Source organism: Narcine bancroftii, chromosome 6, assembly GCF_036971445.1.
Source record: "Narcine bancroftii isolate sNarBan1 chromosome 6, sNarBan1.hap1, whole genome shotgun sequence".
NCBI lineage: Eukaryota > Metazoa > Chordata > Chondrichthyes > Torpediniformes > Narcinidae > Narcine > Narcine bancroftii.
In genome coordinates this window covers 62,151,598-62,176,941 of record NC_091474.1, presented here as the reverse complement: position 1 = coordinate 62,176,941, position 25,344 = coordinate 62,151,598, and the positions used below count along the sequence as shown (strand labels likewise).

General features: G+C 38.1%; 1 protein-coding gene across 4 annotated transcripts in view; it reads right to left on the bottom strand.

The window, feature by feature from the left end:
• Positions 1-741: 741 nt before the first annotated feature.
• The window catches only part of agt (angiotensinogen), a 31,372-nt gene continuing 6,769 nt past the window's right edge, over positions 742-25,344 (bottom strand). For 2 of the 4 annotated variants that reach the window (XM_069885049.1, XM_069885050.1), the window contains 4 exons: positions 15,574-16,368; positions 8,349-8,598; positions 5,952-6,093; positions 742-5,140 (listed from right to left, as the gene is read on the bottom strand). In XM_069885049.1, the coding sequence (XP_069741150.1) occupies positions 4,913-5,140; positions 5,952-6,093; positions 8,349-8,598; positions 15,574-16,345 (1,392 nt within the window). In that variant the 5' untranslated portion in view covers positions 16,346-16,368 and the 3' untranslated portion in view covers positions 742-4,912. Of the gene's footprint in view, positions 5,141-5,951; positions 6,094-8,348; positions 8,599-15,573; positions 16,369-16,710; positions 16,808-25,344 lie in introns of those variants that run through there. The other 2 variants (XM_069885048.1, XM_069885051.1) reach the window with 2 other exon arrangements.

The window sequence follows — 25,344 nt, the reverse complement described above, 5'->3', positions numbered from 1 at the left end:
CATTTAGAAAGGAAAAAAAATTACCAAATACCAAAATTATTATTGATGCAAAATCAGCTAATCCCTTTTACAATAGACAAACTTTCCTTTAGAGAATGGGAGAGAAAACAAATTAAAAGAATAGAAAATTGTTTTTTGGGAAATAATTTATTAACATTTGAACAAATGAAGTACAAATATGGAATAACTCATGGTACAATGTTTGCATACCATCAACTGAAAGCCTACTTAAAGGATAAATTGGGAAGCAGACTGAGATTACCAGAAGGAAGCAGCTTTGCATATGTGATTACAGACACAATGATAATAAAAAGATTTATAATGAACATGTACATCAAACTGCAAGATAAGGAAAATGATGAAATAAGCTATAAACCCAAACAAAAATGGGAAAAAGATTTAAACTTAAAGTTAAAAAATGAAACATGGGAAAAGTTATGTTCTGGAACTATGAATATAATAAACACAAGGTTACGCATGATACAGTATAATTGGTTACACAGGTTATACATCATGCCCCAAAAGTTAAAAAAATGGGATCCAACGTTATCAGATAGATGTTTTTGCTGTAAGAAGGAAATGGGAACAACAGTACATGCAATTTGGGCATGTGAGAAAGTGAAAAAGTTTTGGCAAGATCTAAATCAGATATTAAATAAAATCACAAAAAGCAACATACCAAAAAAATCCAGAGATCTTTCTTCTAAGTAATATAAGTAAAGAATTAGGCCTCAAACTGGATGAAGTGCAAAAAAGATTTATTTTGATAGCTTTAGCTGTAGCAAAAAAATGTATAATGTCAACTTGGAAATCAGAAGAGAGCCTGAGAGTACAGCAATGGTACATGGAAATGAATAAATGTATTCCATTGAAAAAAATAACATATAATTAAAAAAATAAAGTCACATTTTTTGAACAAATTTGGGAGCCATACATGGAACATAACAGAGAGGGCCTACCGCGGACCTCCATCCTCTAAAATGATAAGAAGACAAAACGATTTGATCCAGTGTGTAAAAGTAGATGACACATTTTTCTTGTTTATTTTCATTGTGTGATGACATTGTTTAATGGTTTTATTGTATTGCATATGTTGAATGTTTAATGGGTTTGCAGGGGGGTGGGAAGGTAGGGGGAAAAAAGGGGGATAAAATGCCACTGTGTATATGTAAGAGGGAAATGTTTGTATGTATTTTGATTGATATGGTTCACAGTGTGAAAAATAAAAGAAAATGCAAGGTTTATTTTTGAAAAGATGGCAGACTCTTTAAGTGTTGCATCTGGTTATCTGCACACAAGTACAGTGTGTCATTGCTTGTCGTAACTGCACAAAAAAAAATCAAACCATTTATTTTAGCTTCACCTCAAACACCTCAATCACAAGTTTGCAGGTTTTGTACTGTTCCTGGCTGCTAGTTAGAATGCAAGAATTAGATGAAGAAGGAAGTCATTGGGCTACTGGTGCCTGCTCCAACCATCAAATGATTATGGCACTATGTTCCAGAGCTAACTACGTGTACCTTGGTTTCCTCAGCAAACTTGGATAGGTGACCCTAATTTGGCTTGTTCAAATCAACTGTACAGATTGTAATTAGGTGATTTCCACTCTGAACTCTAAATCCCGTAGTTCCAAACTTCTCACAGCTATCTGACCTTTTGGTTTCTGTCCATCAACTAATTCTTAATCTTTCCCAATATGTTGCTGTTGCAGTGCTAACAGATTAGATGGGCAGAATGTATTTATTTAGTTCAGGAAGTTTTCCTCAAGCAGTATATAAATGGTCCTACCGGAGACAGGGCAAATGAGACTGGGACCAAGTGACCATAATTCTATTGTGTAAAAAGGTCGGATTCATCCACAAATTAAAGATTAAATTAAACATTTGATTACTGTTTGGAAGAAGATAAATTATGAAATTGGAATGAAAGGAAATATATCACCTAAGATGCCTTTAATTCAAACACCAACTTGTACCTTTTTCAAAAGATCATCGATTTTCAATCATTTGGATTGGTAAGGGTGTTAAAAGTATGGAAGATTGTTATGAACAAGGCCGATATGGAATACCTAACATTACCTTGTACTGTTATTTCCAGCTGAGGGCATGTTTAAGAGAAAAGTCAGGTTTAGAGATGCGGTTATCCATTTGTAGTGGGTGAGAACTCTTATTAGGAGAGCAAATATTAAGAAATTCCCTTCTGCAATATATCTATTATTGCAGAAGTGAACTATTAAACAGAATACAGAAATAGGAGTTAGATTTGAACGAATTAATGAGCAAAGATGTTCAGATCTCTGTCAAGATAGTATGACAAGTACTATTAATGTAAGATATAGATTAGTTCAGCATAAATTTTTGCATCATTTATACCTTACACCACAAAAATGGGATAGAATAAAATCAGATGTATCAGTTCAATGTTTTAGGTGTGGTGAAGAGATAGGAACTTCCTTGCATTCAACTTGGTCATGCTCCAAGGTAAAACCTTTTTGGTTGGATCTAGGGAACTTCTCAGAACAAGTTTGCGCACAGTATTTCCGCTAAATCCAGATTTATTCCTATTGGGAAATATAGAAGGGACAAGGCCTAAATTGAAATTATCAACATATCAATTGAAATTTGTTAAAATAACATTAGCGGTAGCAAGGAAATGTATTGCAGTGACTTGGAAATAGGATTCACATTTAGGATTGGGATGATAATATATAGTAATAAAAATAAGAAAAATAAATAGTATCCAAGATACTATACTACTTTTTACTTTTCTTATTTTTATTACTATATATTATTCTTTACACATATTATTCTCTATGGGGGGGGGGGAGGGTAGGGATTGGGAAGAGGAGGGGTTATAACCATCATGTAATGAGGGAATTTTTTCAATTTAATCACTTATTGTATGACTATTAATTAAATGTAAGGAAAAACTTTTAAATAAAACATTCACAAAAAAATTAAAGACTTGAAATTGTGGCAAAACTAATTTTGATGGCATTAGATAGGAACATTCAAAGATTGTTTGGGAGGGGATGTTAGCAGATGTCTGGCAACTGGGTGGATTGTAAAAGAGTGATGGAGATGTTGGGGCCAACATGTCCCTGTTCTAGTGAAGGGCAAGTCTGGCAGGATTAGGGAACCTTGACTGATTAGGAATATTAAGCATTAGGACATTTCGTGCCCCATTTTTGGCTTTCCTAATGCCTTGCTTGAGCTCTTTCCCACAATAACTAGATTTGTCCAGGGCCCTATCTGATTGTAGCTTTCTGAAGTTCACGTTTGCCTCTTTTTCTCTTCTTGACAAAGTTCATGACACTCTCTCAAAGTTTTCCTACCTTGATGTCTTTCCCTTTTCTCTGAAACATGCTGCTCCTGGACTCAAATTAGCGGACACTTAAATCCACATGTCAGTTGTGGGCTTGCCTGATAACAACTGCTCCCAGTTTATTCCCCCTACCTCTGGTCTAATCCTATCATAACTTGCCCTCCCCCAATTTAGTGCTGTTCTGCCAGACCCAATCCTCTCCTTGTCTATAACTATCTTGAAACTTAACGAGTGATCACTATTCCCAAAATGCACTGAAACTCTGATCATCTGGCTGGGCTAATTTGCCAGTGCAAGGTCCAGTATGGCCCCCATCCTGCTGCTTCAAGAACCTTTCCTGGATGCACTAAACAAGTTCTGCCCCATCTAATCCTCGGGTACCAAGGAAGCCCCAATCAATATTTAAGAAGTTAATGTCCCACTACGATGACTTTGTTGCTTTTGTAACCATAATCTGTTCTTACACCTCCTGATGGTTATTGGTTTAAGTATATCTCAATCAAAGTGACCACCTTTCTTATCCCACCCTGCCTCAGTAGTTGAGCCCACTATTGAGTCTCTCAGTGCAGCTGTGACACTCTTCCCTAATCGGCAATCCTATGGTTCTGGCTCTTGTACCTCTTTCTTTATTCCATCTATAACAACAAAACCCAGGAACTTTGGGCTGTCAATCCTGTCCTTAACGGGCACAAATTCATAATTCTATGTACTGATCCAGGCTCGAAGTTCATCTATCTTATCCACAGTACATTAAAATAAAAACACTTCAGTGCATCAGTCTAGCTGTGACCATTCACCTGCCCTTCCTGTTTTTCTTTACAGGCTTGCTTGCCTGAGCATTTTAATCCCCTTTGCTGTCCTACCTCTCAAGTTCCCATCCCTCCAAATTATTGTCGATGGAAGGTGCATGTACCTGGATTGCTGGGAGAAGTATTCAATCTTCCGCACAAAACTTTTGATACTGGGCTTTCTGTGGGAATTGCAATTCTCACGTTTGAGTAGGATGTGAGATTGCTTGAGCTTGGATTAGAACACCTCATTGTGATGTTGCAAGCAAGCATTTTGTTTTTGCTTCTGCTGTGGTGAAATTTCTACTGAACTCTTTTTTTTGATGTTAGACATACAGCACGGTAACAGGCCCTTTCTGCCCCATGCTGCCCAATTGAACCTACAACCCCCAGTACATTTTGAACTGTGGGAGGAAACCAAAGCCCCCAGGGAAAACCCATGCAGACACAGGGAGAATAAACAAACTCCTTACAGACCACGTGGGATGGACATTACAAATAAGGAGCTTAGTTCCAATGGCAAAGGTTGATGCAATATTTTTATTATTACATCTTAATATGTAAAACCGAGTATTCCTTCTTGTCATTTTTACTTTATTATGTCATGAATAGAGACATTTATTTATTAAATGATGTATTTGTACTAATTCAAAAGCATAATTGTGAAAGTTGCAGCCCAGAAAAAAGCTATTTGCCCCATTCCTCATAAACTACTACTGAACTCTCTGCTATCATCCCATTGTCTCCCATCCTTCCCCTTTCCATGGATACTCTTTTTCACTATTTTTCCAGTGATCTTTCTATTGACTACATTGTACATTATTACTTTTTTTAAGTTCTGATTTCAAGGGCAGCTTCTTTACTCTACCAAGGAGCAGCAATATGTCCAATGTCTCATCGTAAACTCGGAAAAGGAATGGCTTGTCAATGCGAATCTCTGTTGCGGTTATGTTGCTGACTGCAAGATCTTCAGTAGTGATTGGCTCAATCTCTTCCTCCGTGATTTCAAAAATGATGCTTTGTAGAACCTAAAAAAAAAAGACTATTAAAAACTCAGAGACTCAAACGAAAACACTTTTTATACATCGGAGAGTTTCAAACAAAATTTGATGCCAAGGTACATGAGCTATTATAGCTGTTGGCTAAAAGCTCAGTTGAAAAGGAGTTACGTGCAAGAGGAGGGAGATGGGAGTAATTTAAGAATGTTGGTTCTTGTAAGCACAGTGACCATTTGTGGAGTTGATTAAACATCACAGATGGACAAGAAGTTAGATTTGGAACTGTGGTGATACACCACTGTACACTTTTACTTGGTTACTGGCACTGTGTATATGTTTGGCTCATATGTGTGGCTGGCCCACCTTCCCTTGGTGACTCCACTCTTTGGAATCCCCTAATAAAGGCAAATAAGCCAAGTCCCTCAGTACGAGTCCTGCAACTCCAGCCTTTTGGTATTATAGATAGTGTTATAGGAACATTGCAGAAATTTTACTGGACTTAATGAAAGGAGGATTTTTCAGGGGAAAATGAGGGGCAAAGACACAGGGATTTAAAAACTCGATGAGCATTTTAAATTCTTGGAATCACCATGGGTCATGAAGAACAGGGCGTTAGAAAAAAACATAGCAGAGCTTAGAGAGGACAAACCTGGTGGTCTGGCCAGGAGAGTGTTGGAAGAGCCACACCTTTATTTTAAGGTCTTTAGCAGCAGATAAGCTGATACAGGCAATTGGTGATAAAAGGGAAAGGATTTGGTATTGGAGGGTGGAAGAACATCTCCAGGTCGGAACAGTGAACGTGTTTTAATCTGTTCTTGACTGCAGATTAGGTGTTTATTACCTGTTCTGGCACCAAATGTTGGACACTGCTTAATTTGGAGAAATTGGCTTGACCTCCCAGCATATCTGGAATCTGTCTGAACATCTCTTTTGCATTGTATGTGCCTTCCCATGCAAAGCGTGGCATTACAAGCCTTACAAACCTGCAGGGCGAACGCAAAAGAACATTTTCACAAATATAAAAAAATTGGACACACAAGCCAACATTTTGGGGGGATGAATGTAGACTTGGGGCAGAAGACAAAATAGGCTCCATGGCCAGTTTTTTTATTCCATGTTCATCTTTAATTCCACTGATCATATCTCTGAAAGAACTTGGTGGGCTAAGCAGCATCTGTGGAGATAGAAGATTGTTTTGCAACAAGATATTGCATCAGTTCTGATGCAGTTTTGACCCAAAATATCTACCATTTCTTTACCTTCACAGATGCTGCCTAATCCACTGATTTCCTTCAGCACTTTTTTTTTGCTCCAGATACCAGTATCTGAAGTCCTTCGCATTACCAATTCCACTGACTTTGATAGAACCATACATCAGGACCTGTCAGTATTAGAAATAATAGACCCAAAAAATGCTGAAACACTCGATAGGTCAAGCAGCACTGGTGGAAAGAGATGTGCAGTTCATGTTTCACTTCGAGAACTTTCCATCAGGATTCTGTTAAAATGTCTTCAACTTGAAACCTGACTCTGTTTCCCCCTCTGCAAATTATGCACGAGATTGAGGGCTTCTGCTTTCATTTCAGATTTCTTGCATTGCAGGATTTTCACCTAAAGAGAGCAAACCCACTCTGTGGCTCCAGCTGGGAGGGCTGGAATTGATAAAGTGTGTCTATGTAACCTATGAATAGTCTCATCTTCATATTGAAAGGATCTAGAGACACAGAAATGGTTCACAAGGACGATGCCAAAACTGAAAGCTTGTAACAATCAGGGAAGATTGAAAACTTTGAGGCTAAAAGAGAAGATTTTATGATGAGCCGATGAAAAGAAAGAATGTTGTTTTTTTTATAATATGTAAGCTCAAGACCTTCTACAGCTCCACAGTTTCTTAGTAATCCATTGAATACTGGGCTAGATTGATGGGCTCATTTTAGCATGCCAATAAGACCAACCACTTATTTAAAAAGCTACAAGATCCTGAAAGGGTCTGATTGGGTTGACATAGAGTGTTGATTCATTCTGCAGACTTCAGAACAAACTCGAACACTGAGCAGTGAGCATGGGAACAGGCCCTTTAGCCCACTTCTCTGTGCTGAACATGACCTCCAAATCAAGTTAAAACTCTGCTGCTTGCACATAGAACACTACAGAAACAGGCGCTTCAGTTCATTTAGTCTGCGCTGAACTATTTTTCTGCCTAGACCCATCGACCCGCACCTGGACCATTGCCCTTCACACCCCTCCCATCCCCATCTCTTTTCAAATTTTACTTACTGGTAAACGTTGAAATCTATCCTGCATTCTCCACTTCCACCTGCACCTTGATCCACACTCACCACCCTCTGAGTGAAGAAGTTCCCCTTAACTCATGTACTCTGGCTTGTGCCTCACCCAGTATCAATGGAAAAAGCCTCTTTATATTCACTCTTTCTATTACCCTTCATCATTTTATATACCTCAACCAAATCATTTTCTGACATTCCAAGGAATAAAGCCATAACCCAGTGATTTTCAGACTTTTTCTTTTCACTTACATACCATCTTAAGTAATCCTACATAGGGATTGCTTAAGGTGGTATGTGAGTGAAAAGAAAAGGTTTGAAAACCACTGTCCTAAGCTATTCAACTTTTCCCTTTAACTCAGTTCCTCTAGTCCTGGGAACATGTACACTTTCAATCTTGTTCATTTCTTTCCTATAGTTAGATGACCAAAACTGCACACAATACTCCAAAATTGGCCTCTCCGATGTTTTGTACAATGTCAAAAAAGCATTCCAACTCCTGTACAGTACTCAATACTTTGACTTATGAAAGCAAATGTGTCAAAAACTCTCTTTACAAAATGTATATCCCTCCTGACCCTTCATATTCTCTCTATCTAGAAGCCTCTTAAAAGCTGCTATTGTACCTGCTTCCACTACCACACCCAGCAGCCTGTTTCGGGCACCTACTAGCCAGTAAAAATTTGGGTCAAACTAGAAGTCGTAAATGCAAGATCGACTCTTCAAGAGCCAATAAGGAAGTTTTACAGTTGGTAAGTGTATGGAATTCAGAACCAAAAAGATAATGGAGGTTTTCAGTATTTTAGGAAAGCCTCGTAAACATATGATAGAGATGGGAAAGTCTGAACAGAAAGGGAAGATGAAGTAAATAGGAAGGTGTGAGGCTGGTGTAGTCCTGTTAGGCTTCCTACAATAAGCTCAATGAATCTCTAAAACAATGTAATTCTGAGTACCCGGTCTGAAAGATTCTGACATCTGGCCAAGCTTTCTCGACGTTCCCCATCATGGCTGGTTGCACTGGTTGAATCACCATCATGTATGTTCTTTCACTCAGCGGGAGCTTAACCACTGTATACTCCGGATTAGTTTTGTACTGAAGCCATCCACACCAAATAGTCATTGGAACTCGGGCTTTGTCCCCCGCGTCATTGTAGAAATCCAAAAGTTCCGTCCCATGACATTGAGATCTAGTTTTCCATTTTCCTGAGAGAAGAAAAATAATTTTAACCCACACTCCAATTTCCATAGAAATGCAGGCCCTCCAAGCTCACCTGCCAGCCTCAAATTCATTTAAGTATTGGAAGGCAAGCAGAATTGTGTATATCAGTCAGCATACTAACTGAGGATTGCGAAATTATTGCTTCCAAGCTTTGGGAACACAGGGTGATGCATGCAACAGCCTTGCATTAATTTATAGTTAAGAATTTACAGCACTGGTAGATTCCTAGCAGTGGAGAGTGAAATGTCTGGGAGGAGCTGGGCCCTTGAATTGCCAAGTGCTGGGGTCAGTATGGGTTGAAACTCGATGGTCAGTATCAATATGGTGTGCTAAAGGGTTTGTGCTTCTCTGATCACTGCATTTCAATGGGTATGTTGGCACATGTAGTGAGCATCAAAGAGGGTTTCTCACAGATTAAGAAAGGCACAACTATAATGAAGAATAAGGAACTGAACAATTCCTCGGTGAAGCAGCAATTAGAGCAGCTACCAGCGACCCAGGTTCAATCCCAACCTCTGGGGATGAGTTTGCATGTACTCTAACGTGGGATTTCCCTGGTTTCTCAGATTTCCTCCCGTGTCCCAAACACATTCTGAACAATTCTAGGTTAATTGGCTGCTTCACATTGCTCCCATCATATAGAATCAGGAAGAGATGATGGGAATATGGGAAGATTTTGTTTTAAATGGGATTAATGTAAATGGGCTGTTGATGGTCAATGCGAAGGGTCTAATTCTGTGCTGCATGACTTTGAACTTAACATCGTGGTATCTAACTCAGGAACTATTCCTCGTTATTTCTTCCCAGTATCGCATCAATTTATCATCCAGTTTCCTAGCAATGTCTCAACATGTAATTAAAGCAATAGACTACTGTACCATTTTAGATGGCTTGCACTATGTTAACTAATCGTCAGCTTATGATTCCCAGCTCAGAATCAACCAATCATCGTATAGTTCAAGAGTCAAGCAACTTCTCATTATAGGTGCCTGATTCTGTATCATTCATTTGTGGCATCAGCTCAACATAGATCCCCCAGATAAGTTGGAGAGCCAGATCATGCAGTAGCAGCCCAGTAGTGCATCAATTGACTGTTATGGGTTCCCAGCGTCTATCAAGCACACAGCACTGATTCAATTTATCATGATGGGTTTCTAACACAGAAGTAACATGTCATGTAGCATATCAGTTCATCATCGTGGTTCCCGGCACTAGGTAAATATTATGGTTTAAGTATGTGTATTCCAAACCCTACGTAACTTGTTTCCAACACTGGTTAAATTAAATGTCATTGTTTCCCAGGGCTGCCACATTGATTCGAAACACTGTATTAATTCATCCTCTGTTCCTGTACTGGATCACACGATCAGTGAATATTCCAATCACCTTTAATTCATCATTGTTGCTACACAGGATTTCAAATTAGCATTATCAATTTTCTGAATTCCAAGAATTGTTTGTTATGCATTTCCATCACTGGATTAATTTATCACCAAAGTCCCCAGCACAGTAATGGAGCACCTTAGATTCACAGCAGTGGTTTAAAGGAGATTCCCTGCAACGTATTATAATCCCAACACAGTACAAATGCATCATATATTATCATTTTTTTCAAAATCTAGATCCCTAGGATTGCACTAACCTGCCTACGTAGGGCCCCAGTCCTCTGTCCATTTATTAATGCTGGATTAATTTATCCTTGCATGTTGCCAGCTCTGGACCATTCATCATTATCGTGGGAAGCAATTGTCATACATGGTCTCCAGTTAGTACATGGAAATCCATACAACAAGTTCTCTTGTCAAAAACTTGCGACGAGAAAACTCTTATGTAGAATTACTCCCGATCTTAATCCCTTAAAACTTTGCATGGTGAAGTTATCTCTACTCAGAGCCACATTTTTTACCTTTGTTATGCACCACTTTATCAAAGTAATTTTCAAAATCTTTTGCTACCTTCTCCAACCCTGCAACCTTACCAAAGAACTCTTAAAACACCTCAGAGCCAGCCAGATAAAAATGTTAAAAATACCAAGAGAAATCGCACTAACAGGAGCAGGAGGAAGGTATTCAGTTTCTTTGATTATTGAAGTGTATCATAGAGTTGTACAGCACAGAACAGACCCTTCAGCCCAGCGTATCCCTGTTAGCCAAGTTGGCATTCCGAGTTGATCCCATTTGCTTGCATTTCGACCATGACTGATCACCTGTGGTATCAAGACTCATCCCCATCCTTGCTCATTAAAAGCGATCAAACTTAATTTTGAGATGCTCAATTTAACCCAAGGTTCAACACCATTTTGAGGGAGAGGGTTCCAGATTCACAACATCATACCTTCACCTAATTTTAATTTTATGTAGTCTCCTCTGCTAGAGGAAAATATTTTGTCCTCCGTCTACACTGTTGAAATCGTCAATCATTCTGTGCAACAGAGGAGGGGGTCAGGTAGGTGAAGCTACGTTATTCATAAGTAGTACAGCTTTGCCAGAGTAAATGTGAGTGAAATTTTAAGCACAAATCACCTTCAATAATTGAATTTCCACCATGTTCCATACCAGTTCATAAAACACCCACCTCACAAAGCTGTATATGTTTCTATTAACTATGACCTTTCAAGGAACAAGGGCAGTGTAATGCTTTGACAGTGACAGAAATCGGGTCCTTGGTTCGAATCCCATACTGTCTGTAGCTGATAAGTTCTCCCCATGTCTCCGGGGGCTTCAGTTTGCTCCCACCATTCAAAATGTACCAGCCCCGGGTTGTAGATTGGGTGTAAATGAGCAGCACAGGCTCGTGGGCCTGTTACCGTGGAGTATGTATGAATTTAAATTTAAGTTCAAGTTTTCCACAGACAAGAAGAAGATAGAGGTTCTGGAGAAAGATTTACAATGTGTTTCAATGGAGGATAAAAAATATGATTAGTAAATTTAAAATTGCAGTATAATTCATTACAAACTTATAAATTTGAAAGGCTTTTACAGAGGACTAAGCAACGGTATTATGAGTTAAGGGAGAGAGCGCAAAGGTCTTAGCATGGCAGTTATAAACAGAACAGGCATCTAGGACAATAAATGCCATTTGGCATCAGTCGAAAATTACTTATAAGCTTCGGGAAATTAATGATGAGTTTCGGAGGTTTTATAAGAAGTTGTGTACATCTGAGGTAGGGCAGGATGAGGTAGTTATTGATGATTTTTTAATCTGGTTTAACTTTGCCTACTTTAAATGATATGGATGTTAAGGATTTAGATATAGGTACACAATCCTTTATCCGGACATCTAAAATCTGGAAAGCTCCAAAATCCGGCAAATAGGGAGAGAGACGGCAGTGAGAGTCGGGCGGGTGAGGGGGAGAGACTGGCAGCGTGAGTTGGGCAGGTGAGGGGGAGAGACCGGCACCGCAAGTCAGGCGGGCGAAGGGGGGAGACTGGCAGCGCGAGTCGGGTGGGCGGGGGGGTGAGACCAGCAGCGCGAGTCAGACGGGCGAGGGGAGATGGCAGCGCGACTGGAAGGGGGTGGGGGTGGATACGGCAGCACAATTCGGGTGGGTTTAAATCTGGCTTTCCAAATTCCATAAAAATCCGAAATTCGAAGCATACTGTCCCCCAAGGGTTCCAGATAAAAGATTGTGTACCTGTACTGGTATTATTGTTAGTGAATTAACAGAGACACTTCGAAATATGCCAAGCGGTAAATCTCCTGGCGGTGATGGGTTCCGAATTTTATAAGGAGTTCCAAGATTTGTTAGTTCCTTTGCTGAAGGATATTCTGGATCAGGCAGCTAAAGTTGGTTCCTTACCGGATTCTTTTTCTAAAGCAATTACAGTATTACTGTGATTCCTAAGAAGGATAGGGATCCCTTGAATGTGAGATCATATAGACCTATTTCTTTGTTAAATGTGGACTATAAGATAGTAGCCAAGGTTTTGGCTAATAGATTGGCAAAATATTTACCTGATTTGATTCATGTGGATCAGGCAGGTTTTATTAAGAACTGTTATTCAGCAGATAATGTAGTAAAATTGATTTCTTTGATTAATATTTCACTGCAGCAATCTGACCGACCGATGGTAATTTCTTTGAAAAGGCCTTTGATTGAATTGAGTGGGGCTTTTTGTTTAAGGTCCTGGAAAAGTTTAAATTTGGGCCCCATTTTACTGGTTGGATTAAGGCTTTATATAAAAACCCCACTGCGAGAGTGGTGACGAATGGACAGATATCTTTACTTTTTACACATTGACTAGATCAACTAGATAGGGTTGTCCTTTGCCACCAGCTCTGTTTGCATTGGTTATTGAACCTCTGGCGCAGATGATTAGGCAAGATAATGCGATAGCAGGTATTAAGGTGAATTCTAATGAACATAAGATAAATTTGTTTGCAGATAATGTGTTGATATATTTAACTCATCCTTTGGAGACCTTACATGGATGTTTGCAACAGTATGGAATGCTATCTGGTGATAAGGTAAATTGGGAGAAGAGTGAAATTATGCCTTTGGCGGAGATGGATTATTCGTCATGTAGACATATTCTGAAATTTAGATCATATTGAATATTTGGGTATTAGTATTATGATAATTTATTTGCGATGAATTATTGACTAGAATTAAAGATGATTTGAATAGGGGGAAGGATTTACCAATAACATTAAGAGGACAGTGGAATTGTATCAAGATGAATATGTTTCCTTGAATTCAATACTTGTTTCAATCCATTCCGTGCAAGATACCTTATAAAATTTTTAAGGATATTAACTCTTTGATAAGAAAATTCTTGAGGAAAGACAAAATGGCGAGAGTTTCATTACAAAAATTAACATGGAAATATGCTTTGGGTGGTTTACAATTACCTAATTTTCAACATTACTTTGATTCAGCTCAATTAATATTTATAACTAGAATGTTTCAAGTGGGTGGCCCCTTGGTTTGGGCCACTATTGAATTATCTCAAATTGGTGAAAAGAGGATGGACCAATTTATTTATCGATGGAATTCTCAGTTATTACGTAGTTATAACTTACCGGTGTTAAAACATTTGCTTGAGTTATAGATAAATAAGAATGAGCTTTTAGGTATGGAAGGTAAAATCTCAGCTTAGACGCCTTTATTTCAAAATAAGCTTTTACCATTTATGATTAACAATCAATTATCGAAGTTACGGGAACAAAAAGGAGTGAAATTGGTCGAAGATTGTTATGAGGCAGGACATTTTATTTCTTTTCAAAGAAAGAGAGAGAAATATGATGTACCTTTGAGTACTTTCTTTACTTATTATCAGGTTAAAGCTTTATTGTTAGATAATTTTGGGCGCACTTTGTATCTTCCTAGAAGATCTAAATTTAAGAGTTTAATTATTGATGATTCTAGGAAGGGTTTTATATCAAATATGTATAATTTATTGCAGGTTAAACCCCCCAAGCCAGATGTAGATATGACTAGAGTGAAATGGGAGAAAGACTTGGGAATATCTATATCCCCAGATGAGTGGACGTTGATATGTGAAGATAGTGTGACTAAAATTGTGAATATGAGGTATAGATTGACATTATAATTTTATTTATCAATTATATTTAACTCCTGAGAAATTGAATAAATTTAAATATGTCACTTCAGATTTATGCTTTAGATGTCATAAGGAAGTAGGAACCTTCTTACATTCGGTTTAGTTATGTGAGACGGTTAAACCCTTTTGGAATTAAAGAATTTTTGGAAGTTATATTTAAATTTAAAATTCCACTTGATCTTATGATATTTTTATTGGGCAATATTAAATCATTCTGTTTAGAGTTAAAATTAGATACATTTCAAATTGCCTTTTTGAGGTTGGCCTTAGCAGTAGCTAGAAATGTCTTGCAGTTACACAGAAGAATGAGATTAAATTGAATAATCAACGATGGCATATGGAGATGAGGTCATGTTTTCCTTTAGAGAAGAAAACATTTAATTTACAAAATAATTATCTTTTTTTTGTTAAAGTTTGGAGCCCGTACATGGATTAGTACATGGATTAGATGCGTACTAATTGTTAAAATATTTTCCCATACATGGGTGGTGTGGTCCCAAACCACGACACATATCTGAATGGATTGCTTCAATTATTCTCCTCCATCTTTCCTTTCCTCTTCTTTTTTTGGGGGGGGATAGGTTAGTGGGGGTTGGATGGGGTGGTAGGGATAGGGATGGGGGAGGGGGATTTTATGGGCTAAAATATGTATTACATTGTATTTTGTATGTATTATCTATTATTGATTATAAATAAGGTTTTCCACAGATGCAGGGACAATAACAAGCACCTTTTAAAAAAAATCTAATATCCAGTAATAGTTCTGCCCAGTTCATTATTTCCATTTGCTTTAAATAGGGTTGCAGAAAGTTCGTGAATTGAACTCTCCAATTAAAATGCTAAATTTAGTGTAAAAAAAATCAATTTAGTCAATAACAGCAAAAAGAGCTGCGTAACTTGTTGGTTCTTGTAATTTTTACAATCAGTTTGAGGAGAAACTGGACAAAAATGGCTCCTGCAAACCTTTTCTGGGCACATTTTGCGACTGTTTTTGTCACTGGGCCCAGGAAACTCTTTACCATCAAATGGATTATCCCTTAATCTTCACGGTCAAGACCTTCCAACTGTGCTGTCTGGTGAATCTTATAACTCAACTCAAGGAATGAAATCAACTGGACAAAACAGTGGAAGACACAAAAGTGTCGGAGACACTCAGCAGGTCAAAGGCAGTCAACATCTTGGGCCCAAGCCCTTCTTCGAGTTGCCTTTTGCCTTCCATGAATACTGCATGACCTGTTGAGTTTTTCCAGCACTTCTGTGCTCTGCACTAGACCCCTGCATCTTCAGATCTACCAACAAAACAGTGGAGTTTTCTCTGACTTCCTCCCAGTGGCCAGGTCCTTGTTAGAAATGTTGGGTATCTTCTGACAAGCTTCTCATTTCACGGAGCCTAACCTTTAAAGTGAACAAAACTGGCTACTAGCAGATTGGTGTGAGGGCTGAGGCCAGTCACCAAGTTGTCCAGACAGCCTGCAGTCACTCTTTGAAGGAGGTCATTGATTAAACCTTCAGCTCTTTGGGGTTGGCTGAAGTTGACGGCTCCTAGCTGTATCTCGGGATAAAAGCGCTGGAGGTCCTGGTGAAATGTCTGGTGGAGCCGCAGTCCCTGCTGGAAGATCATCCAGGTGCCAGTAGACAAGGAGCCCTGCTGGTGGGCAAGGACATCTCGGAGAAGCAGCCGGAGCTGATGCATGTCCTGAGTACGTTGACTGCTGCCGCTGCTCCCTCCACATCCGTCATCCTTGAAGCCCAAAATGTTTTGGAACTTGTTGGCAGTTGACCCAGTTGTGCCCAGGTAGAGGGCAGCCAGGATCATGTGGAGGTACATGGGGATGAACATCTTGACCCCTGAGTCCTCACGCGAGGTCCAGAGGGGAAACCAGGCAGTGCCAAGACTGGTTTGGACTCTGGATAAGGTTTTCCATTTACTGGGATTGGGCTGCACTTGTTCCTTTTCCCTCTCCTTCCACCACAACTTCCCTGAGGCATTGGCTTGCATCTCATTAACTTCAATCAGGCTAGGCAGGAAGCTCTCTTCCTGATCCACTTCCATGCGGGACATAGATTGATTGCAGCTAAACAGTGAAAATGGGTGAATATAGGGCCGGGAAGGTTCTCCTGGTTCCAAGAGAGTCCCAATCCAAAGGAAGGAGATGATCACCTTCATCCTCTTCCTCTTCTCAACCAATACTGGAATCAGAGAGAAAAAATCTTCCATTAGTTATCTCGCTGCATATGATAGTGTAAGTTAAATTACCATGATATGCCATGGGACAGAAAAGGAGATGATAAATATGAAAGGGTTAATACTCAACCAATCACAAAGTTATTGTTAGAGTACTGTAGAGACATTCAACCATAGAGCATTACCGCACAGAAACAGGCCCCTTCAGCCTTTCTGGTCTGTACCAAACTATTTTTCTATCTAGTCCTACTGACCGGCGCCAAGTCCATAGTCCTCCACATGACAACATACAACTCTTAGATTATTTTAATTCTCATATTCAATGGTTACATGATATCATGTCTTACCTAAGTTTGGAAAAAAATCAGGTCTGACATCAAAGATGTAAAGTTTGAATTTGATAAGATGTGGGGCCCTTTCATGGATCATTATCACAAAGTGAAAATTTAAGGTGGACGGATGTTCCAGAGACTCCCTGTCTGGTACCTGAAGGTTGTTCGTTAACCTGTTCAGAGGGAGGGGTTGGATTATTAAGGTTTTTTCTCCTTTTTTTATTCTAGATAAACTAGGTATTTAACTGTGGATCATTGATATTGATCATATCGCAGAATAAGATGAAAATACTTGAGAACTATAAAATCTATTTATATAAAGAATTCTTAATTATGTCTTATCTATTTTCTATTCAACATTAATTCTGGTCATATTATGAGGAATGGATTGACTGTTAACTCAATATAATTATAGAAATTAATGTTTTGAATGGGATAGGTTAAGCAAATAATTATGGTTACACTTTTGATTTACAATTTTTGTGTGATATGTATATGACATGATTTGATTTATTTTATTAATTAGAAGACCATGAATAAGTTTTTTTTATCTATTAAACTCAATAAAAATATTTTAAAAGAAGTTTATTTCGAGCCAGGCAGAAGTTTTAATTACCAGTAACTGTAAACTGTAAACAAACTGTGGCTGCTTAGTTGGCGCAACGCTGTTACAGCACCCACGTTCAGGTCCAGGGTTTGAATCCCGCGCTGTCTGTAAGGAGTTTGTACGTTCTCCCTGCGTGGGTTTTCCCAGGTGGCTCTGATTTTTTTCCCCACCGTTCAAAATGCACTGGGGGTGTAGGTTACTTAGTGTAAATTGGGCGGCACGGATTCGTGGGCAGAAATGTCCTGTTACTGTGCTGTATGTCTAAATTTAAATTTTTAAAATTAAAGATGTATAAATGCACAGTAATAAATAATGAGCAAAGTATGTGCCCTTAAATGAGTTCCTGATTGAGTTTGTTGTTGAGGAGTCTGGTGGTGGAGGGGTAGCAGCTGTTCCTGAACCTGGTAGTGCAAGTGTTGTGGCACTGATACCTCTTTCCTGAAGGCAGCAGCGAGAACAGAAGGTGTGCTGGGTGATGTGGGTCCCTGATAACAGTTGCAGTTAGTCCAAAAGAAGTGATGTTTCAATAGTGATGTTTTAATCGTGCAGCCAGATCTTTTAGTGATCCTTGAGTAGTTTAGGATTAGAGCAGGAAGGGGAGATTCAAGATGTGATAGCTGTTGGGAAAAAAAACATTCTTGAATTGAGAGATACCAGACTTGTGTATGTTTTGCCTGAAGGTGGCAGCAGGAAGAGATTTGGATGGGGGCCTTTCTGATATTGGCAGCCTTCTTTTTTTTATATAATTTTTAATTTTTCACACTGTGAACTATATCAACCAAAATATGTACAAAAGTTTCTCATTAAATTTACACAGTGATCTTTTCTCCCCTTTTTTCCCCCCTTTCCCTCCCTCCCCTCTACCCACCCCCTCCAAAACCCATAAATATTCAACATTTACAATACAATAAAACCATAAAACAATATCTTTACATAAAGGAAAATAAACAAGAAAAATGTGTCATCTATTTATTACACACTGAATCTAGTCATTTTGTCTTCTTATCATTTTCATTCTCATTTTAGGGGATGGAGGTCATAGGCAAGCTCTCTCTGATATGTTTCCAAATTTGTTCAAACATTGTGACTTTATTTTTTTAATTATATGTTATTTTTTTCCAATGAAATACATTTATTCATTTCCATGTACCATTGCTGTATTCTCAGGCTTTCTTCCATTTTCCAAGTTGACATTATACATTTTTTTTCTATCGCTAAGGCTATCATAATGAATTTTTATTTCACTTTATCCAATTTGAGGCCTAATTCTCTACTTTTTATGTTACTTAAAAGAAATATCTCTTTTTTTTCATATGTTATTTTTTGTAATTTTATTTAGTATCTGATTTAATTCTTCCCAAAACATATTTACTTTCGTACATGCCCAAGTTGCATGTAATGTTGTTCCCATTTCCTTCTTACAGCGAAAACATCTATCTGATAATGTTGAATCCCATTTTTTTAATTTTTGAGGAGTGATATATACCCTGTGTAACCAATTATACTGTATCATGCATAACCTTGTGTTTATTGTATTCTTCATAGTTCCAGAACATAACCTTTCCCATACTTCATTTTTTATCTTTATGTTTAGATCCTTTTCCCACTTGTGTTTAGGTTTATAGCTTATTTCATAATTTTCCTTATCATGCAGCTTAATATACATATTCATTATAAATCTTTTAATTATCATTGTGTCTGTAATCATATATTCAAAGCTGCTTCCTTCAGGTAATCTCAGTCTGTTTTCCAATTTATCCTTTAAATAAGCTTTCAATCGATGATATGCAAACATTGTACCGTGAGTTATTCCATATTTGTACTTCAACTGTTCAAATGTTAATAAATTATTTCCCAAAAAACAGTTTTCTATTCTTTTGATTCCTTTTCTCTCCCATTCTCTAAAGGAAAGGTTGTCTATTGTAAAAGGGATTAGCGAATTTTGTGTCAATAGTAATTTTGGTATTTGATCATTCATTTTTTTTCTTTCTAAGTGGATCTTCTTCCATGTATTAAGTAAATGATGCAGTATTGGTGAGTTTTATATTGCACCAGCTTTTCATCCCACTTATAAAGTATATGTTCCGGTACCTTCTCCCCTATTTTATCTAGTTCTATCTTAGTCCAGTCTGGTTTTTCCCTTGTCTGGTAAAAATCTGAAAAATACCTTAATTGTGCAGCTCTATAATAATTTCTAAAATTTGGTAACTGTAAACCACCTTGATTATACCTCTCTGCTAATTTATCTAACGCTACCCTTGGATTTCTTCCTTTCCACAAGAATTTCCTTATTATTCTCTTTAGTTCCTTAAAAAATTTTTTTGTTAAAGGAATTGGTAATGTTTGCAATAAGTAGTGTATCCTTGGGAACACGTTTATTTTAATGCAGTTTACCCTCCCTATCAATGTTATCAGTAATTCTTTCCAATATTCTAAGTCTTCCTGCAATTTCTTTATTAGTGGCTGATAATTTAGTTTGTACAAGTGGCTTAAGTTATTATCTAACCTGATCCCTAGGTATCAGATTGCTTGTGCTTGCTATTTAAATGGTGATTCTTTTTAAAATTCTGTACAATCGGCATTACTCAATGGCATCACTTCACTTTATTTGCATTGAGCTTGTACCCTGATATTTCTCCATATTCCTTCAATTTCTTATGTAATTCTTTTACTGATATCTCTGGTTCTGTTAGGTATACTATGATGTCATCTGCAAATAAACTGATTTTATATTACTTCCCCTTTATTTTTATCCCTTTTATTTTATTTTCTATTCTTATCAGTACTGCCAAAGGTTCTATTGCTAAGGCGAACAATGAGGGGGATAGTGGACATCACTATCTAGTTGACCTACTTAATTTAAAGTTACTCGATACATATCCATTTACTGTTACCTTCACCAATGGTCCATTATACAATGCTTTAATCCAATTTATATATTTTTCTGGTAGAATGAACTTCTGTAATACTTTAAATAAGTAATTCCACTCTACTCTGTCAAAGGCTTTTTCTGCGTCTAGAGCAACAGCCACTCTTGGTTTCTTATTTCCTTGAACTGCGTGGATTAGATTAATAAATTTGCAGACATTGTCCAGTGTTTGTCTTTTCTTAATAAATCCAGTTTGATCTTGTTTTACTATTTTAGGTACATAATCAGCCAATCTGTTTGCTAATAATTTCACTATTATCTTATATTGAGTGAAGTAGAGATATTGGTCTATATGATGCTGGTGTTAATGGATCCTTCCCCGTCTTTGTTATTACTGTAATTATTGCTGTTTTACATGGATCTGACAAGTTTTGTGCTTCTTCTATCTGGTTCATTACTTCCAGGAGAGGAGGAATTAATAACTCTTTAAATGTTTTATAGAATTCTATTGGAAATCCATCTTCTCCTGGTGTTTTATTGTTCAGCAGCTTTTTTTTAATATATCCTGTATTTCCTCTATTTCAAATGGTTTTATTAGTTTGTTATGTTCCTCTTCTTGCAATTTCGGCAATTCAATTTTAGCTAAAAATTCCTCTATCTTCTCATCTTTCCTCTCGTTCTCAGTTTGATACAATTGTTCATAAAATTCCTTAAAATTTTCATTAATCTCTGTTGGATTATATGTAATTTGTTTGTCCTTTTTCCTTGATGCCAGTATCATTCTTTTAGCTTGTTCTGTTTTAAGTTGCAAGGCGAATATTTGATGTGTTTTTTCTCCCAGTTCGTAATACTTTTGCTTTGTTTTCATTATGTTCTTCTCCACCTTGTACATTTGTAATGTTTTATATTTAATTTTTTTGTCCGCCAATTCTCTCCTTTTCATTATATTATCCCTTTTTACTCATTCCTTTTCTGTACTTACTATCTCCCTTTCCAACTGCTCTATTTCCTGATTGTAATCCTTTTTCATCTTAGTCGCATAACTTATTATCTGCCCTCTATTGAAGGCTTTCATTGCATCCCATAATATAAATTTGTCTTTCACTGATCCTGTGTTATATTTCAAAATATGTTTTAATTTGGCATTCAATAAACTCCCTAAATTCCTATCTTCTAAGTAGCATGGAGTTTAACCTCCATCTATATGTTCTTGGTGGGATGTCCTCCAGTACTATTGCTAATAATAGAGGTGAATAATCTGATAGTAGTCTAGCTTTATACTCAGTTTTCCTGACTCTCCCTTGAATATGGGCTGACAACAAAAACATATCAATCCTTGAGTAAATTTTGTGCCTACTCGAATAATATGAAAATTCCTTCTCTCTTGGGTGTTGCCTCCTCTGTATATCCATAAGTTTCGTTTCCTGCATTGATTTAACCATAAATTTGGCTACTTTATTCTTTTTATTTGTCTTTTGTCCAGTTTTATCCAACATTGGGTCCAAATTAAGGTTAAAATCCCCTCCCATCAATATATTTCCTTGTGTGTCTGCAATCTTCAAAAAAATATCCTTTATAAACTTTAGGTGTTTGTACAAGTGTGTATATATTGAGCAAATTCCGAAATTCTGAGTATATCTGACACTTTATCATTGCATACCTCCCTGCCAGATCTATTATTTCCTCCTCTATTTTGATTGGTATATTTTTGTTAACTAGTATGGCTACACCTCTAGATTTGAATTATAGGATGCTGCTGTTACGTGTCCTACCCAGTCTCTCTTTAATTTGTTATGTTCCGCTTCAGTTAGATGCGTTTCCTGCACAAATGCTATATCTATTTTTTCCTTCTTCAACAAATTTAGTCGCCTCTTCCTTTTAATTTGGTTATGTATTCCATTAATGTTTATAGTCATATAGTTCAACATGGCCATCTTATATCTTGCATACACCTCTTTTCCACCTCTTCACCACTTCCATCCCCCTTATCCCCATTTTCTTCTCTTAGTTTTCTCTTATTACACTTAATGTACAATAACACATTTAAAACAAAAAGTATCCCCGCAGTTCCCATATCCGCTAATACCTTGACCCCAAAAGTTCCCTCCCTCTTTGAGTTGCCCCATATCCCTTGCCGGGCCTTTTTCATTTGGATTGTGATCTTGTTCACAGCATCAACTGATTTTGCAGTGACGGTTATTCCCCCTCTACCCAGCCCTCTTCAGAAAACACTTTTTTTAAACATATATAACAAAGCTCTCTCTCGTCTTTTTTCCCCCCTTACTCCCTTCCTTCCCTTCTCTTTTCCTTCTTTAGTTCTTTACATATACATTGTTTTTACATCTTTATATATACTTTATCGCCATTCTTGTTACATTTCTCATCTCTTCTCCTGTCCTGCAAGCGTTCTGCGAATTCTTGTGCTTTCTCTGGTTTCGAGAACAGTCTGTTTTGCTTCCCGGGTATAAATATTTTAAACAAGGCTGGATGTTTTAATATGAATTTGTAACCTTTTTTCCATAAAGTTGATTTCGCTCCTTTCTCAGTTCTAAACATGTCTGGGTAAAAAATATTTTTTGACCCTTGTATTCCAATGGTTTATTATCTTTTCTAACTTTATTCCTTGCCCACTCCAGTATATTTTCTCTTGTCATGTATCTCAAAACTTTTACTAAGATGGATCTTGGATTTTGCTGTATCTGCGGTTTCGGAGCTAATGCTCTGTGTGCCCGTTTTCTTTCCATTTCTTCTTGCATTTCTGTTGTTCCCAGGACCTTCGGGATCCATCCTTTTATAAATTCCTTCATGTCTGTGCCTTCTTCACCCTCCTTCAGGCCCACTATTTTTATGTTGTTTCGCCTACTATAATTTTCCAACATATCAATTTTCCAAGATAACAACTCTTGTGTATCTAATTTTTTGTGTCACTTTCTTCCAATTTTTCTCTTACGTCATTCACTTCCATTTCTGCAGCTGTTTCCTGCTCTTTCACATTCTCTATTCTTTTCCCTATTTCTGTCATTACCAGTTCTAACCTTTGCATTTTATCTTCTGTTCTTTTCATTTTCCTTTTAATTGCATTAAACTCTAATAACCATTCTTTTAGTGATCTCATTTGTTCTTCAAAAAATACTTTATCTATATTCTGTTCATCAGTTTTACCTTCTATTTCTCTGTGAAGATCTTCTTCTTCCTCTTCTTCTGTGCCTGTATCTGTGTTTGTGTCTTCTTCTTCTCTTCTTTGTGTCTGTGTCTCTTCTGTTTTCCCTGATGAACTGCTTGTACCTCTTTGTCGGGCCTTTTCTTGCTGGGCCTCTTGTTGCTGGTCCTCCCCTCCTGGGCTGCTCATCTGTTGATTTTTGACGTTGATTTTCTTGTCGGTCATTCTTCCGTCTATCTCCCTCGTCTGTTTCATCGCCCCCTCTTCTACTGGCTTCCTCGTACTCCAGCTGAGCGTCCTGGTGTTGGGCGTCCCTCAGCCAGTTATCATCAGAGTTAACTAGCACTGTTCACTCTGTGACATCCCGCTCCTCTGCTGAGCCACCGTCCCGCCGGTGTCCTCTTTCTCCTTTGGTTGCGCATTTTTGTAGAGCACCGGCTGGTGGGTCGCGACTCCGCAGGGCAGGTACTGCCACCACAGCGTCCTGTTCCTTCGTGCAGGTAAGGCCTTCTTCTATCTTCTCCGGCAACTTTTCTACTTCTTTTTTTCCAGTTGCTTTTACTTTCTCCTTCTTGGGAGCCATCTTCTTTCTTTTTCTTATTTTTTTTTTGTTATGCTTTGCTTTTTCCTAACTTTTTTCCTATTTTCCTGGAGAGGGCTGGTTTTCCTGACTGGCCACTACTCCATCATGTGACTCCTCCTTATTGGCAGCCTTCTTGAAGCAGCACTTCTCATGGATGTCTTCAATAGATGGGAGGTCAGTGCCTGTGATGGACTAGGCTTGGTTTGCAATTAAACATCCTTGGTCAATGATCCACAGAGCGGATTGTCAGCTTGGCCAAAGGAGTAATTTTTCAGGAGCGCAGCCATTCTCAATGGGAGTTGTACATCTGCTCCCCTTCCCTGGGGGGGTCACAACACATATAAGAAAAAGCCTCGTTTTTTTTTACACCTCATGCCACATACATTTTAAAATTATTTTTATGTATTCAGCAGGAGAGAAGTACAGAAACACCAGAACTTGACTGCTTCACAGGGAAGGGGGCCCATAAACTTTGAGCAGAGTCCTGGATGGAGGGGAGTGGTGGTAATAGATGAAAAATGGCTTAAAGGATCTTCTTCGAGGAGAGTGTACAAATGATCACTGTTGAGGTACAAGGCAATGCCCATTTAAGGCAAGGCAGTACTTCATTTTCTCTTGATGGAGGCAGAGGTAGAACCTTGAGGTATTTTTAGTTTTACAGCACATAAACCACCCAGCACCCCAGCCTGTCCACGCCAACCATGTTGTCCACCCGAGCTAATCACATTTCTGTCCATTCAGCCGATATCCTGCTAAACCTTTCCTATCTGTAAAGCAGAGTTAGATTATTAATGTTGGAAGGGGGGGAGGGGTCAAAATTAAGTGGGAATGTAGAGATCAAGTTCAATCACCTATAATAGTAATTTGTGGAGCAGACTCAAGGAAGCAAAATGGCCTTCTGTTCCTCTTTCATGTGTTTTATGAGAGAAGTATGTGGAGGAAACCTGCCTGTCTGTTATATTGTAGATTGTGGGTGGTCACGTGTCCTCCCTGTCTGAAACTTATTTGGAATTCACATCACCTGTCAATCAAGGTTGGAGTCTGGCCACACATTAATGCACACCTTGCCATTGGCTAATTTAAATAACCTCCAGTCATTATTGGCTAGAAGCACAGATTAGCACTGTATATAACAAAAATGCAGAGCAGATTCTTTCTCTCTGCCTCCTGGTCCAAGCCCCGGACATCGCTCCATGCCAGGTCAATACTGTGGACATCGCTGGATGTGTCAGGGGTAAGGTGTGCCCTACACTGAAGCTGAGCCATAGTACTGCGATCGATCAATATTTGCAGAGAGCTGTACCTCCGTTGGTAAGGGAACTGGGTGTGTAACAGTCCCTGTTTATAGTGTGTGTATTCAAGTGTGTGAACATGTCGACTATAGGTTCACTATTGTTGAAGTCCAACCTAGGTCCAAAGTGAATGACTCA